Genomic DNA, 17,001 nt, shown 5'->3' on the forward strand with positions numbered 1-17,001 from the left:
TGCGGAGGTTATGTCAATGGTTGGCAAGAAACACTGAAAAATATTTCAGTGGATTCAGCAAAATTTCTCTCCTGCTCTATCTCCTCTCTCTCCCTTTCTCTCTCTCTCCTGCTCTCCCTCTCTCTCACTTTTTCTCTCTCTCCTGCTATCTGTCCTGCTCTTTCTTCCTTTCTCTCTCCCCCTCCCTTCACCACTCCTTTTCTCCCTTTCTTTCTGGTGCTCTCTCTCCCTTCCTCTCTCCGTCTCTGCCCTGCTCTTTCTCTGTCTCTCTTTCTGTGTTCTGAAATTTGTTTGTTTGTTTATTTGTGGGGGTTCTTTTGCCCATCTTTAGTTTTTAAGTTATTTATTTTTATCTTTTTCTGGAGGGGGGGTTTATTTTATAAGTGAGGAGGTGTTGTTTTTGTGTCTGGAGGTTTCTAGGTCTTTTTTCGGCTGTCTTTTCAATGCTGTGTGTTGGAATTATTCAGGTGACAAGAATTGTAAAATAAAGACCCCTCTCTCTCTCTCCCCCCCCCTCCAGGCTGGCTCCATGAACTGGGGAAGAGGCTGGACACTCCGTACATCAACAGCACCATGGGGGGCCCGTCGGTGCGCAGTGCCTACATCGCCTCGCTCTACTTCACCCTCAGCAGCCTCACCAGCGTGGGCTTCGGAAACGTCTGCGCCAACACAGACGCCGAGAAGATCTTCTCCATCTGCACTATGCTCATAGGCGGTGAGTAAAGAATGCTGTCACGGAGCGTCAGTTAGTGCTGCTTTACCCTGGAACCATCAACGTTATAATGCCTATGGGGTGGAGGTCGTTTGAAACTGAACTGTTGATGAAAACTTGTGTGCGAAGAGATGCTATCACTGGCTAGCTGAAACGCTCCCTCCCTTGGGCGACACAAGAGCCAATTATGCATCGCCCTGCAAGACTGCCAGCCACACTCTGCATTAGGGCTCCCAACTGAAACCGAACCAATAAATTAATCTTATTTGAAAATTGTATTCAAAAGATTTGATTATCTTCACATATTTCATAATTATTGTATTGCCATAGCTACATAGTAGCAATTACCTGATGTAAAAAATAAGGTAGACTATCACATCATTCAAAAGGTCTGTACCATCGATACACAGTCTATGTTGTCCATATAAAACTTTTTTTTTAAATTTACCACAATATACTAATTCTGGATGACCTTGGAAACAAAATAAGTTACTATTGCAATGAAAAGTCACAAAGAAACTGTTTGGTAGTCTGTATTAGCATCTTTTTTGAGAATATTTAACAAAACTCCCAATCCACTTGGCTAGAGGAAGTGCAACAAATTTTATTTTCTAGTTGAACTGGGGAATGATCCCTGCTAAGAAAAGAAAAAAACAGCTCAGCTTGAACAGAAGTGGCTGGAGTGCTGAGGTATTTCTGAAATAGCCATGGAATGGTTTTCCACCACATATGATGATTCTGATGAACTTGTTGTGCATTATCTCTCGGTGCAGTACATTCATCAGCTACAGTAATACATTTTTATTCAAAACTGATTGGCTATGTTCCAGTGTAAAATTCAGTCGGCATTGGTACGGTCCAGACGCAATTGCACAATGCCCTAACAGGATAAGCCACCAAGCAGCCCCTGTTGGAGTTTCTATGATGTGTCACTGCATTCCCATGATTTTCTGTTGTAAATGTAAACTGTACTTCATGGACAGTACACTACTGTAATACACCTTGAAGGGACCTAGTTTTCTGTGTAAATGTAAACTGTGCTCCACGGACTTGGACAGTGCACTACTGTAATACACCCTGAAGAGATCCAGCAGTGTCCTGCACGCATATGACTGAGCTTCCCGTATCCACCTCAGCCCTGATGCATGCGGTGGTGTTCGGAAACGTGACGGCCATCATCCAGCGCATGTACTCACGACGCTCGCTCTACCACACCCGCATGAAGGACCTGAAGGATTTCATCCGCGTCCACCGCCTGCCCCAGCAACTCAAGCAGCGCATGCTCGAGTACTTCCAGACCACCTGGTCCGTCAACAACGGAATCGACGCCAACGAGGTACGGTAGGAGGCCGCTTTTTGGAAATGACAACGAAAGGCCCATCCACACCAAGAACTATAACTATAACTATAACTATAACAATGTAAGCATGCACGCTAATGAATGATAATGTTGTGGAAATAGCCTCTCGGCTATGGCATCCACCAATTTGTCGTGACGCCCTGTAAATTCGGTTGGATTTTGATTGGCTGTCATTGTTTTAACATTCATGCAATTGGGAAAAATGGTCTGAAAGTGATCCCAACGATATCATTCATCACTGTCGTTGTCGTTATAGTTTTGATGTGGACTGCGCCATCCACTTGAGGGCACTAGATAGGCAAACCGCATATTTGGAAAGCAAAGTTTGTAGACTTCAGAGATATTAAAATTAGAAGCAGGAAAAGGAATCTTTTCCAGATTGAAAATAAACTTGGACTGAACTGCTGATGGGAATGGACGTTCAAATTAAAGGACAGTGCCAAATACTGCATACATTCACACCCCAATCAAAATCTCAAACAGATTATTCACTGGTAGACTGAAATTTACATGTCCGCCGGTAATCACCGAGATTGATTTTTGTCAGTTATGAGTGTGTTCACTACCACTGATGCAGCCAAGTTGATTCGTTGTTCAATTGTATGAATTATGTTAAGTCTGACATAAATTATGTAAGCAGATTGGCAGTCGTGTTTTTGATCAAAAAGTGTGACTGCTATATTCCATGAGTAATCTGAACCATGTGAAGTCCTGCTTAACAGTGTCATGGCCTGATGCGGGCCAAAGACATGCAGGTTAGGGACTACAGATGAGAATGAGCTCATTAGCTAACTCTGGCATATTTACATTGATGTGGAAACTGAAAATTTTGATGAACGTGCACTGTCCCATTTAAATAAATAAATAAATGAAAAAACAAAATGGCCGCTCTACGGGCTACCTGTGTGAGAGCTTGTTTGATTTCGGCCGGCGCGTTCGGCAAATGTCTGCCTTGCACCTCGCAGCTCCTGCACGACTTCCCGGATGAGCTGCGTGCCGACATCGCCATGCACCTCAACAAGGACATTCTGCAGCTGCCCATCTTCGAGTGTGCTAGTAGGGGCTGTCTACGTTCCCTCTCGCTGCACATCAAGACCTCCTTTTGTGCCCCTGGGGAGTACCTCATCCGCCAGGGCGACGCCCTGCACGCTAACTACTTCGTCTGTTCTGGCTCCCTGGAGGTGCTGAAGGACAGCATGGTGTTGGCCATTCTGGGTCAGTCTGATTAACATAGTTTCAATTAAATACTCAATGTACAATAATTCAAGCTCATTGGTTGAAAGTTGGTTCTAATTCCTACAGCCAATGGTGTGGGGGGGAGAGATACACAGAGAAGGGGGAGGGATAAACAGTGTTGTGTTTGAGGCTGTTTGTTGCTGCAATTCCTCTCTTGACCGTTAGGAGTCTAAAATGACACATTCAGTATAACTAGAATAATTATAAATATCTTAATTTGAATTTCTTTTGCCGCATTTGGTTAATATCCTGTGACTAGGACAGACTGTTTTAATGACTGTTTTAATATTTCTTTATGGTGATATCCATATTCTGTTTTCAGGCTTTATTAAGTAACCCTCACCCATAAAGCAACCATGAAGAATGGGCAATAAAGTTACGTCCTTTGTTAGATAAAAGGCATGAATAGGAGCAAAAACCACTGTTATATAAAACAGGTATGTCTGTGAAGACAGAGTAGTGTATACTGTATTAAGTCTAAATCAGTTGCAGCAGTTGAGTACCTTAGCTCAACTGCTGCAGACCATAAAGTTAGACTCTAGTGGTAACATGTCAGGTCAGTCCAATGTTGAATTACATCCCTTATCCTGAATTTCTCTGTTCCTATTGAAGTCTTAAATTGTACTCTGAAAAAAAAGAAAATCCATACACACAGTATCTCTCCGACTGAATAGGGGATAGTATCTCTTCGGCCGTGTTCAAAACTGCACACTAGCATACTAGCATACTGCTCATACTAGCATACTGCTCATACTAAATTTCAGGCTGATTTTTATTGAAATGTAGTATGAATAGTATGAGTAGTATGCTAGTATGCGGTTTCAAACACAGCATCTGTCTGACATGCAGTCTCCTATTCTAGGGAAGGGAGACCTCATTGGGTCAGACCTCCCTGCCCAGGAGCAGGTGATAAAGACCAACGCAGACGTGAAGGCCCTGACCTACTGTGACCTGCAGTACATCAGCGTGCGGGCACTGCGCGAGGTGCTGGAGCTCTACCCGGAGTACGCCAGCCGCTTCACCGCCGACATCCACCACAACCTCACCTACAACCTGAGGGAGGGCAGCGAGGCTGAGGTACGAGTCACACATACTGTACACACACACTCACACACACACACACACACACACACACACACACACAGACATATACTCTACATACACATACACGCAAGCATACATGCACACGCATACACACATGCATATACACATACACACACATGCACACACACACACAGACATATACTACACACACAGACACGCACAAGTGCATGCACACACATATACACACACACACGCACACACATACACACACACAGACATACAGTACACACACACACATGCAATACACACACATGCAGACATATATACACATACATGCACACACTAGCTCAAACATTCACAGTAAGAAACACATTCATAAATCCACTCACTCATACATAAACATGCAAAAACATAAAGGCATACATAAAGCACTTACAGACATTGGGACAGAAATTCATGTACTATGTGTCGTGTGTACTGATATTGTGATCCGCTATGATATAAAATGGGAGAGCATCAGTGCTCCTTACAGGCACATAGTGTCGTGCTGGTTGTGGGTTGAAGGTTGGGGTTAATGTGACTTGGCAGAGAACCAGGACGGAAATTTCCTGGAGTGGCCAGCAGAAGGACACTGGATTATGGGTCAAAGTGCTGTAATCCATGTTGAGATCTTCTCTTCTAGGCTTTTCACAGCTATGCTGCCTGAACCTCAAAGTGCCTCTCCCTGTGTTGAGAGGAGTCATGTAATACACACACTTGCACAAAACAGATATTTGCTGTTACAAATAATAGTCTGAACAGATTTCTCCAATAATATGGCTCTAAACTTCTGAAAAGATATCATGACTTAGATAGTAATAATGAATAAGCTAGCTGCACTGTGCTCTGCCCTGTTCATAATACTCATACTTATATTTAGTTATTTTTATTTATTCAGTCATTTTATCATTCAGTTTTCAAAGTAGCTGGTTTCTGGCATTCATATGGCACTTCCAACTAATGTAACTAAAGTAGTCATCTTTAGCATAGTTGTTTGTAGTACATACAGTGACTGTTTCTATGGGCCTTACATTAGAATTTTCTAGAACCACACAAATGTATTTAAAAAACAAATAAATTATATATAATGTAATTGCTCAAAATGCTGAAGTGCCCAAACGGTTCATAGAATATCCTGTAGTGTGGCTTAATAGGGAAGCTCAGCTTGCTGGCAGTCAGACTATGTAGAGTAGACCATGTAAAAGGTCAGGAGCTTCAACAAAATGCTCATTTCTATGCATTATTTATGAGTGTTTAGAAATGCTAATCCTGAAAAATAACTTGTAATTTGGTATTTAGTTTTGGGCTATCAGCAATAATGTTCTGAGCGCTTCCTTGTTACCATCTGCTACAAGTGTGGTCTGGCTCAAGGGGCCAGTCTTCCAGCTGCACACCAGCAGAATATAGAAACTCTGCGGAATAGATAGAATAGATGCGGCCTCTTTCTGCCTCTCCTTTCCTCCCTCCCAACTGAGACCCTGCGCTTGTTTCTGCGAACACAGCTAAACCAAAAACAGAGAAAAGTAGTACTTAAGCGCAACACTCATATGCTGTTGGTATAGCCACCTTGCTCTTTGTTTTATTTGAAACAACGAACGCTAATTTTAACTGTTCTACTTCAGCGGGATGATTTAATGCAAGTCATCAGAGGGAGTTCAAGTACAGTGGCTCCTGTTCCCATTAAAAAACAATGACACAAGGTTTAACGCTGATATTTACCAATGATTATTATCGGACTTCTGAAAAATCTAAATGGTGGAATCAAGTCGGACTGGAGGTCATTGCATTGTCCTCATGGTTTGCCAATGATTAATGGTTAATGCCCAAGTAAAGACAAGTGCAATCAGAAAGGTCCAGCATGCCTCAACCTCTTTGCCTTTAAATTTGTTCAAAGCAGTAATGATTTCAGCTCCGAAATGATCAGAACTGCCTACCTCGTAACATAGAGAATATTCTCTGGAATTCAATGGATAAATGAAAGTGATAAATATGACCAGCCTGATAGAAGCCACAGATTAAATTTACATTTACATTTTTACATTTTAGTCATTTGGCAGACGCTTTTAATCCAAAGCGATTTACAAGTGCATAGGTTCTTCCACAAGTTAAAGCAACACATCCATAACTAGTAAAATACACATGAAGTGCTGTTCTAAATATACAGTCATCAGCCTCGATGGTACAGTAAAACAAGAAAGAATGCACCATAGGCTACATTACACATGACCTTCCACCCACTTTTTCCATACATTTCAAAAACTAACTTCAACAAGGTATTGTAGGATGCCATGGGCTGGTTGAAACATTTTTATTAATGTTAACACAATTCTTAGTCTTTGCACTTTGTACTGTGCACAATTGATATTAAGATCATGTGCTCTCTGTCTGTTGATTGTGTCATCACTGAGAAGACACATTTTCTAGCCATCACTTTGGCTTTGGCAGTTTTGAGTTGTGTACAGTGTATGTGTATTTAAATATACCAATGAATCAGGGGCACGGACAGGGATATTGGGCCCTATGAAAAGATCACACCCTGGGCACCACCACCCCAGGCCCGATTGGACTACCCAATGGCAGCATTGCCATTCCGCCATTTCAGTAACATTTGGCTGTTGCATTTCCAGGGCCTTACAAGGTTTTCACGATCACCCAGACTCACCCACGTAAGTTGTGAATGGTTTTTAATTCTCTTTGCTGTTGCCATTATTCATGCAACGTTGTTCTTATCTCTGGTGTGTACCTTGTGATGTAAGCGGCTCTGAACTCATATTGGCAGCCATATTCAGAAATGTGCAAATAATGTGTTGTTTACATAGGCCTATATTTTTCTTCCAGGAGCTGACAGGGAATTACTATTGGGAACGGGGAGATTTATTACTTGGGAAGTAATTACTTAAGGTCCCATTTTAGGAAAAATGACATTTCCCTGGCTATGCATATGGATGATAAAGGAGTTGAAGGTGTGAAAATATCAAAACACACAGTCCTCAAATAAATCCACACAATCAGTATGAAGAAAATGTGCATTTAAACGAGCCGTTTGGACTTCTATGAAGTAATGACATGACAAGGATAGACTTGTTTACTTCAGCACGCCCCACCGGAAAGCAAATCCAAGCATTCGGTACATACAGCATTCAGTTCATTGGAGCTAGCCAGCCAATCAAAACAGAGGTTCATTGATATCAATGAGCCTTAAAGACATAGGCTGCATCCGAAATCAAACACTACACATACACACTATACATGTATAGACTGTGGGTGTTCACACACTTTGATATTTCATCGAATGTAGCGTGTCATCTGGGTAGCTTTAGCACACTCTTTTATACAGCTATGGGTTCGGACATACTAATACTATTTTGACATCCTAAATTGTAAGATAGTATGCGATTTCTGAAGCAGCCACAGTCACTAACACAGGTTGTTTTTGTTAAAGCTTATGAGAGATGCTGGAGAATAGACATGTAAAACTGGATAGAGATTGTATTTGGTATGTAAAACCATTCTTATGGATATCAGGACCTAAAATAAAACACAGGAAAGGCGTACACTATGGGACCTTTAAAGGAAACGAGTCACACTATCCAATATTTAACCCCATCCACTCTGCCCCCTTGTGGTTGAGTTGTCAACATCTCAAATTATTGTTGTGTTCATATTTTTATCATACAAAAAACTGTGACACAATAAAACTGCAAAACGGCGATGTCCAGCTGTTAAAAAGACTCTCCACTAGCGAGAACAGCAGTTTAGATTCTTATCAGTTTCTTATTTGCAATGCAATAAAGAATAATGTGCAATAAAACAGCAGCCTCCCCCATGCCACGCTAACGGTTTACAACCCTGACGTGGTCACAGACTCAGACAATATAATGCATATTCTAACAATCCTTGATACCATTTCTCTTCGTAAAAAAAAACATTTTCCAATATAAATATATACAATTGCGAAGTTGCATGAATAAACACATCGTTTTTTTTCTTAGCTCACTTTTAATTCCACGTCCGGCCGACATATTTCCCATTTGGTAGAACTAGAAGTTTGTTTTGTTTTGTATTTTAGTGTAACTTTTCTGTACACTGTATGTACATGCTCTGACATAAATTCGTTGTGTCTCAAATTTCTGAATGGTACAAGCCTCTTCTTTAATTTAAGTCTAATTTCAAATACTTTATAACACTTTTATAGGACTAGTACAATAGGTGGAAATTGCCCTCTAGCGAGGGAAAAGTGTAAAGGGTTAACAATTAAAATACTATCAATAATTGCCTGTTGTTGGACTGAAAGTATTCTTATAAGCAACTTAATGACAAGAAGACAATAGTAATTTATTGTGCACAATAAAACACATGTTTTATGCATTTCTCTACACACAGACAGATGCAGTTATTAATAGCACTTGGTAGTTTAACTTGAGCAGGTTGTCAGAAGCCGTATTCGTGTCTGCAGTGCTCCACAGACTGCTGCTCACCTTTCATGTGACGCAGTCTTTTATGGCTTGGCAAGAACCATCCTGAGCTTGCCTCCCACTTGCCCCAGTAGTTCTCCTTCCAGTCCTTTTCTTGCATAATAGCTTTTATTTTCTCTGTAATCAATACACATAGGCAACATTCTTTCCACAGGCACTGGCAACTAAAGTCAGGCATGCTTTTTCTGTAAACTTTTAGTTATTTATAACCTACTTTTGTCTTGAACAATCCACATCCAGCAGGAACATATTTCATGGAAGGGAACGTGTGAGGGAGACAAGACGCTAGCTTAATTGCTTGTCTCGCTCGCCAACAGTGACCTGATAGCTTTACAGCAACAGCCCAACGTTGCTTTTTCTGACTTTCATCTATTGACTCAAAAGATGAAAGAGCTGTGGTTGGTAGAGGTCTGACAGAGCTGCATATTCCTACAACCTGCTATGTCTGGTGTGGCTTTCGCTAGCGTTTGTGTTGCTCAAACAGAGATTGCTATGTATTTTAAAATGGATTATTATATAATGGGTAACATCTAGGTTAGTGATGTTTGTAAAATACAGCTTTAAAGTGAAATGATCTCTCATTGTATTTCATGATTAATAAGGTGTCAGTGTTAAAATAACTGTTTGATGCTTTGAAAGCAGAGCATTTCCAAGGTGTATATTAAGCTAGAAAACTGGCAATTTCTCTTGTTTACAGAAATTATGATTTAAGCCTCACTCACTTAAAATTTGACTCATTCGGATTGCAGTGGACCTGCAAACACATGCCCTAGAGTTATCATATGCCAACTGATGCTTCTGTTTCCATGTAGTGATCTATTTCAGGGTAATGGTGTAATTGTAAAAACAAAAAAAGCAAATAATAAGCAAATGAATAATAGCAAGGTAACTTTTTGTAACTTAAGGCAAGCTGACTATCAGTTTTCAGAAATGATTACTTTGTTGCTTGACTCACTTGAAATGGAATAATGCCTTTTATAGATCTCAAAGAGCTTAATTTCCTGAACTTCAACCAACACATTCTTATTCAAGAATGGTGACACACACAAGAAGAACATGCAGTGTTCACATTTCTAAAGACATCCACTGCAAATTCTGACAACTGAGACCATTTTCCTTAAATTATTACTTTTCTTTTTAGTAGTCCCACATAATTAGGTTTACGAAAGTATCTTTGATTTCAGAGCAAAAACAGAAAGATGGAACTGACAGTTCAAGTTCAAAATTTGTATTGCTTTGCAGGTGCTGCCTGTAGCATCATCATGAATAACTTTCTTTAATGATAATGGAGACCCAGACCTCATACTTATGTGCTCAACTAAATAACCTACGCAGGATCAGGGAACCTCTGTAATGTTCTAGTCCTTTCCTGACTGAGGAGACATTTCTTTCACACAGCAATAATGCTACAAAGTGCTCGGGTTCGACTCTCAGGCACGCACAATCCTTTAACCATAATTGGAAAATGTCTGTGTAGTGCATAGCACTTCAAATGCATGACCGTGCTCCCCAGCAGGTGAAAACAGCAGAGAAGCTAGTTGTGTTGAATTGAACGAACATACAAGGATTGGTCCTCAGCATGCATCTCTCCAAGTGAATTCATTTTCTGTCTATACAATAGCCCTCTTTGGTGTTATTTTTGGGTTTCAATTTGTCATTTCTTTAATGCATTCAGGGAATGGTGGCAATGCTTATGTGTTGTGAGTGCTTATGTGATAGTATTTGTATCAAAGTGTATTTTGAGTTGGACTACAGTTTGTTGTGATCACTGTAATACTATTGTGTTTCGCAAACAGACAATACGTTCTATGCTGAAATACAATAATTATTGTTGAATTGATGAGTAAATTGTTTATTCCTTATGTTTGTTGTTCACTTGTCTCTTGAGTTGCTTAGGTCTGTAATTGCTCTAAGAATCTCAATGCCTGTGTCCAACACGTTTTATTATTTATACAGTTCAGTTATCTGTGCTATCTTTTCAGTGTAGTCTATTGTTTGTTGGTCATTGTTGCTACTGTGCTGTGGTGTGCACATATCAGAACATCCGCATCTCAGTCTTTCAATGTCTTCTCCACCCTCGGGCTGATAAACCAGAATATGAAAACGACAGCTTTGTAAGCCACTCAAACTGACTTTAAGGCCAACCCTGTTTGTTTCCTCCCTGCTCAGAACCGCCTGGACCTGGGCCACCCACCGGAGCACAAGCTGCCCTCTATCGTGGAGGCTGAGGCTGAGCCCGAGGAGTACTTCCACCTCTCTCCCGCCTCCAAGTCCCGCAAGAACCTGACGCTGCCCAACCTGAGCAGCCCGGTGCGGCGCACCTCCCTGGGGAACCTGCTGGGAGACGAGCTGAGACAGTTCAACGCTCTGCGCCACTGCCGCTCGCCCGCCCGGGGCTGCCGGGGCCGCAGCTCCTCCCCGCAGCCGAAGGAGGAGCCTCAGCGCTCGCCGGCTCTCCCGCGAGCGCCTCCTCCCTCCTGCAACGTGGAGGCCGGGGCCTGCCGCAAGCCGACCAAGCTGCTCATCCCGTCCTTCAACTGCTTCGGCCCTCCAGACCTCAGCCCCAGGTACGGCTGTGAGAGATTGAGCAGAAACAGAACTTAAATGCCCAAATCGGTCCTCTCCTCCAGCTTGAGGTCTGGGCTTGTGTTCCTGCCCAGTGTGGGCTCGCCTACTTATGCTTTTTGTTGCCTTCTTAGTGCATGTTTGATTCTATTCATTACACTAAGGTTAAATACATGTGTTTTGGAGTTATCTTCCCTCTCGGCAGAGAGCTTTGTGAAACTCTGATAACCCCGGGGTCTATGTTGGAGACCCTCAGTGCTGCTCGTGTTTTAAGACTCACCGACTGCCCAGGGTTTTGTGTCTGATACCCTTGGGGCAGTTGTGAATTTAGTTTGCGCATTTGTAAGCCTCCGGCATGGTCAGTTGATCCGAGGTGAGCATCAGATCTAATCTCTGTGCTGACTTTCCTAAAGTCAAGTGGTGTACATCAAGTCAAGTTGGAGTATCGCCCCTCTCAGAGGAGATCTTTGTGAACTTGTTGATAAGCCCGGGGTTCCGTGACTGAGACCCCTGTTGCTGTTTGTGTATACTTCCTACCTCTGTATCAGTATGCCTGCTTTGTCAGTTGAATTAGAGGGTTAATGTGTTTCATCTATTTCCATTTAAAGGTGTCACACTTTTTTAAGTTGAGTTTATTTGGATTAAATGCTTAAATCATGTGTGTAGCCATTTTTTAAATCAGTGTAGCCTTTTCCTAAATATGTGGCAAAACTTCTCAAAACAAACATGTCCAGTGACGTCAGTGGCTTGAATCCAGAAAATATGGTAATTTTTGCATACAAATATCATCGGACTCACTTTGGCTAGCCTGAGCGATATTACAGACAGCTCTGACTCTGAATTTTTGGTCGTCCCAAGTACGACAAGAGAACTTCTGGTGAATTTGATGTGTACATGGCAGTTATTTACATGAGTTTGGGACACACTTGCTCAAGTAACCATTAACTTCCATGCTTGATTCACGCACTAACTAGTCCACAAGTCAGACTCTCTGCAATTTCAGACACAGCTTGTGAATGCAGCTGCTGTCTCTTTGCTCTCTTCTTCGGTAGCGCCTTTCCGGGTGCATTGTGCTGATTATGATACAGCATCACATTGGAGTAATGCCACCACTGTAGTTGCAAATGATAGAAATCCATTGTGCGCAACACTTGTATTTATAATGTGTTTGGACACCGGTCAGAATTCCGTGGAGGCGGCACAAAATTAGGTAGAGACGGCAGAATTCTCTATGCAGGAAAAGCCATGTCCAGTACTGTCTGATGTACTAATCAGTTGCATAATTGCATGGTCATGGTTCAATTAGCAGTTAACTGGATGACATAACTATGTACAAAAATATCCATTGGTGGAAATACATTACATCTAATGCTGAGAGGAGAGGAGAAAATGCGGATTTTTGTTGTACTTCCAGAGAACATGACCAATAGGAATTTATCCATTTAAATTTTGCTGGTCTTTCTTCCTTGGTTTATGTGTCTATTGTTTCCTATTCACAGCTCATGAAAATTACTGTAATATAGCTGGATAAAGGTTGAGTTAAATTGCTTTTAGCAGTGGATACTCTTGTGCATACTGGAAGGTTGGAAGCAGATCTGGGAAGGTGTGACAGCATGAAGAGAGTGGATATTTATTCCTTGAATATCCTCACCGGGATCTTGTCAGATATCTGGAAACATGACTGGTACTAAATTGATGATTTCAGATTTTAGTGTGTTGGATCTTGTACAAAGATCAAACACACACATCAAGCTAATGTGTCATCTCTTCTGTTATCATCCAATATATTCATACAAAACATGCCCCCTCTACTGGATAGCTGGTGAAAGAATTGCGATTCTGTAGTAGACTTTAAACAGTTCAGTTTTCTTTAAGCATTTTTATTATGAATTGGTGAATATAGCATATAGTACATGTTCTTCCCTGTCTGTAAATGTACAGAGAATATTGTCTGCTGCATGGTTAAACTGAAGGCCCAATTTAAATTGTTTTGAGTTTAAATTGTGGCCTTTCTTAATTGGGGAAATATGCCAGTTGAAATCAAATTCGAAACACTTGAGAATATCCGGCACAATCCAGAAAGGGCTTGGAGTTAGTGTGGGAGCATGCAACAGAGCTGTTACGCTATGTTCCTCAAAACAGAACTACAATGCACTGCCATTTACCAAGACGGATTTAGCTCTCCTTATTAAAACAATGATTTGTTCAAAGTTGTTGACAGTTGCGTACTGACAGCACATCTTAGCCCCACTTGTGATGGGGTATATAAAGGCTCTCTCCTGTTATGATGTTCAGTCTTTTAGAATGCAGACAGGGCGCTTTGCATCAGGCTTGGAGTCGTATCCTTTTCAACTCAGTTTCAGAATTGACAGAAATTTGATCAAGGGAATTTATTTTTATTCAGTTTCTGAATTGAAAAATCTTCATTGAAGATTGGGGATATTTTTTAACTGATGTTTTGAATTTCTGAATTGACAGAATTAAAATGAAATTGATCCCAGCTGTGGTCCACATCTTAAATTTAATCAGTATCAAATTCCTTGTTGAAAGTGTTTGAATGGCCTTCCTCCTTCCTTTTGTTAGGACCCAGCTTCTCTCAGTGGAATCAAAGCCGCGAATCCTGAACCCATCAGTCCCCTGTTTTGAATGCTCTACCGATTCTAAAAACACTGGAGGGTGTGATAGATGACAAAAGCACGACATAAATTATTATATTCAACCCCATATGCAAAAAGAGCTTAATTGAAAGAATTGTCAGGATCTAAATGGACAAGGCTTCGCATGTTGTTGGTGGTGACAACATCAGGAGTAAATAAAACGATAGAAACAGAAATGCCAGAATGCATTAAGAAATGTTAGACGTCATGCAAAGTTTCTGTGAAGCATGTAAAGGACCCGCCCGTACCAAGCAACGGAGTTTGCTCACTCTGCTATGGCTGCATTTACTTTTGATAATACTTTGATAATGCTTGTGCATCAGATCCCAGGGATGATCTGAGGCTTGTCCTGATTCTCAGGGAGCAGTGCACAGCACCCTTACCGTGGAACACTGCTTCTGGGAGAAAACTACCGGCTTCTCGCCATCAGTGATGACACACTGTGTGTGTAGCCTGGTTAGAAAGAAGCCTTTCCTTTCACTGTGTGTTTCATTGTGTTTGCTGCTGACCCTCTGACTCCCCTGGGAAGGTAATCTCTGCAACATTATCTGACAGATTTTAATCAACAATTGACAGTGTTGAGCTGTACTCCTACTAGGGCTGAGAATGCCTCCCCTTCCAGGGGCCAGACCAAACCTGGGGCCTTCATATAATTTAGGACAGGAGCCAGGCTTCCCTGGCAGAAGGCATCTGGTGGTCAGCTCTCCTCATGCGTGTATAGCAAATGTATGTATTTCTTCCACAGAGGGTCAACCGTCTTCATTCAGTCCTGCTGCTGTCTTTGCCTGTTTGCCCAAGGACGAAATTTAACTAAGTCACCACGCGGTATCTACATGTTTGTCCTTCTGATGTTGGTGAAAAGAAGTTAGTGTGGGTAAATAATTATGACCACTATTATGAACACTCTGACTTCCGCTTTATTCTGGTACGGACTGAATTTCCAAAATAGTGCCTATATGTTAGCCTTCATTTTATCAAAATTTTGTAGATTATTTATCATTTAAACTGGATTACTAAGGAATCCTGTCCCATAACATGCCGTTATGTGCATGGCTCACAAGCTGGCTAGATATCTGCGTCATTTCAAGGGTCGCGGTAAAAGCTACTTCTTTACGTATATCTGATAGTGGCTCTGGAACCCAAGAAGGCCAACATTAGCTATTCCCATTCTCGACATCAATGAACTGTCACGTGGAGGAGATTGATTTAACAACAAAGGTCAATGTGTACCATGCTCTGTGATACAATAAGCATAAATGTGCATCCTCCCTAGTCCAGCTCGAAGGAACACCCATTACCTGTATAACAGTGAGTGTTCAGCAAGTGAAACCATGCATATCAAGTTTTAACCATTTGCCAGGCAGGTTATTTAAAGTAAATTACATTCCAATTAAACATAAATAAAGTATTACAAAATATATAAGAAAATATTAACTAAATTACAATCCTTAAAATCCATACCTGGCAACAAAAACTACATACCCTATGTGCATCGGAGTCTGGGTGCAGAAGTTTCCATTCCTTAAGAGCACAAACCAGGCCTTTGATCTCAATCCAAAAAAACTCCAAAAGGTGCAAAATCCAAAATTAGCCGCTTGGTATTTACAGACATAGCTTCCCAGGTGTCAAGGGGTAAGGGACAGGTGGCTTCACGGTGGCAGTTTTCCCTAGGTGCCTGGACGGTTATAAAATCCTGGGTATACTGTTGTGGAAATTAGACTATTCCAGCAATCGACAAGCAAAATGACATCAAACATGAAACATCCCATGCTTTATGCATTTTAGTGGCTGAGCCCTGAGAGAAATGTGACAGGGAGGGGGTGATTCAGAGTCAAGGGAACAGATGTCTTCCCTCGTCAACCCTTCCCGCGCTCTGAAAAGGTGCAGAGAAGGGACTGTGGCCCGTGGGAATTTGGAACGTGTTTTGTTGTGGAAAGTTGTCAAGTTTATGGCACCACCACCAGAGGAAGGCAAATTCACCCGCTCGCCGATAGTATGAAAAAGTGCAATTATAAAGTGCAAGTCTGCCTTACAGTATCTCATGATAACTTAATGCAAGCTCCCAACCTGTTCCTGTATGCACCCATACTCTCATATTTTTCCATACCAATGTACCTGTGCCATTCCTCAACATTAAAATAACAGTGGTGTATTATTTTATGATGATTCTGATATGATTTATGGAAATGCTACAAATATCTTCATGGCACCGGAAGGATCCCCATCCGATGTGATTGAAGTATGAAGTAGTGGTCCCATGTTCAGCTGTATCCGTTGGCACGAGTGCATACTCTGAAGTCCAGAATCCATGTGTCTCCAGCACAACAACCAGGCTCCCTAGGAGTCCATACAATGGGCGGGTGTGAAATGGTGGTCAGCAGAACTGTGTGTGGCCCGGTCCCATTATGGTCGAGTGACTTCTTCTGGAAAGCTTTTACCAGCACCTGATCCCCTGGTTCCACACTCCTCACTTCCTCCTCTTTTGTTTGATCCCTTAAGCTTTGTCTTAATCACTTTCCCTGTGAAATGGTTGCCCTGATCACTATCAGTGTAGCATGGCATTCCGAACCAAGGAATTGTTTCTGTCACTTTAGCCAGCTCTGTGGTTGTTGCGTTTGCAACTGGAATTGCCTCCACCCACCTAGTGAAGTGATCAATCATCACCAGCACAAACCTAAAGTCAATTAAAGGTCTGATAAAAATCTATTCCCAACTGCTTAAACACGTGGTTCAGCCTTGGTTTTTGTCTCATTTTAGTCTTAATGGTAGGTCTGGGTTTACATAGTGCACAGGTAATACATCTCCGTACATACTCGTGAATGTTTACTCCTAGCTTTGGGTGCCACCAGGTCCGAACCATTCGGTGTTGCATGCGCTGTGCCCCGTCATGCTACAAGGAATGATACACTTCAA

The 17,001-nt window shown here is 41.7% G+C and overlaps 1 protein-coding gene across 1 annotated transcript in view; it reads left to right on the top strand.

Moving 5' to 3' along the window:
* LOC133118176 (potassium voltage-gated channel subfamily H member 4-like) overlaps positions 1-17,001 on the top strand; it is a 73,581-nt gene that overhangs the window by 46,952 nt on the left and 9,628 nt on the right. Inside the window, exons 8-13 of the mRNA XM_061227979.1 lie at positions 521-715; positions 1,849-2,048; positions 3,038-3,287; positions 4,171-4,385; positions 7,019-7,057; positions 11,036-11,433. Of these exons, the coding sequence (XP_061083963.1) occupies positions 521-715; positions 1,849-2,048; positions 3,038-3,287; positions 4,171-4,385; positions 7,019-7,057; positions 11,036-11,433 (1,297 nt within the window). The remainder of the gene's footprint in view (positions 1-520; positions 716-1,848; positions 2,049-3,037; positions 3,288-4,170; positions 4,386-7,018; positions 7,058-11,035; positions 11,434-17,001) is intronic.

This window comes from Conger conger, chromosome 2 (genome assembly GCF_963514075.1).
Source record: "Conger conger chromosome 2, fConCon1.1, whole genome shotgun sequence".
In the NCBI taxonomy this organism is placed as follows: Eukaryota; Metazoa; Chordata; class Actinopteri; order Anguilliformes; family Congridae; genus Conger; species Conger conger.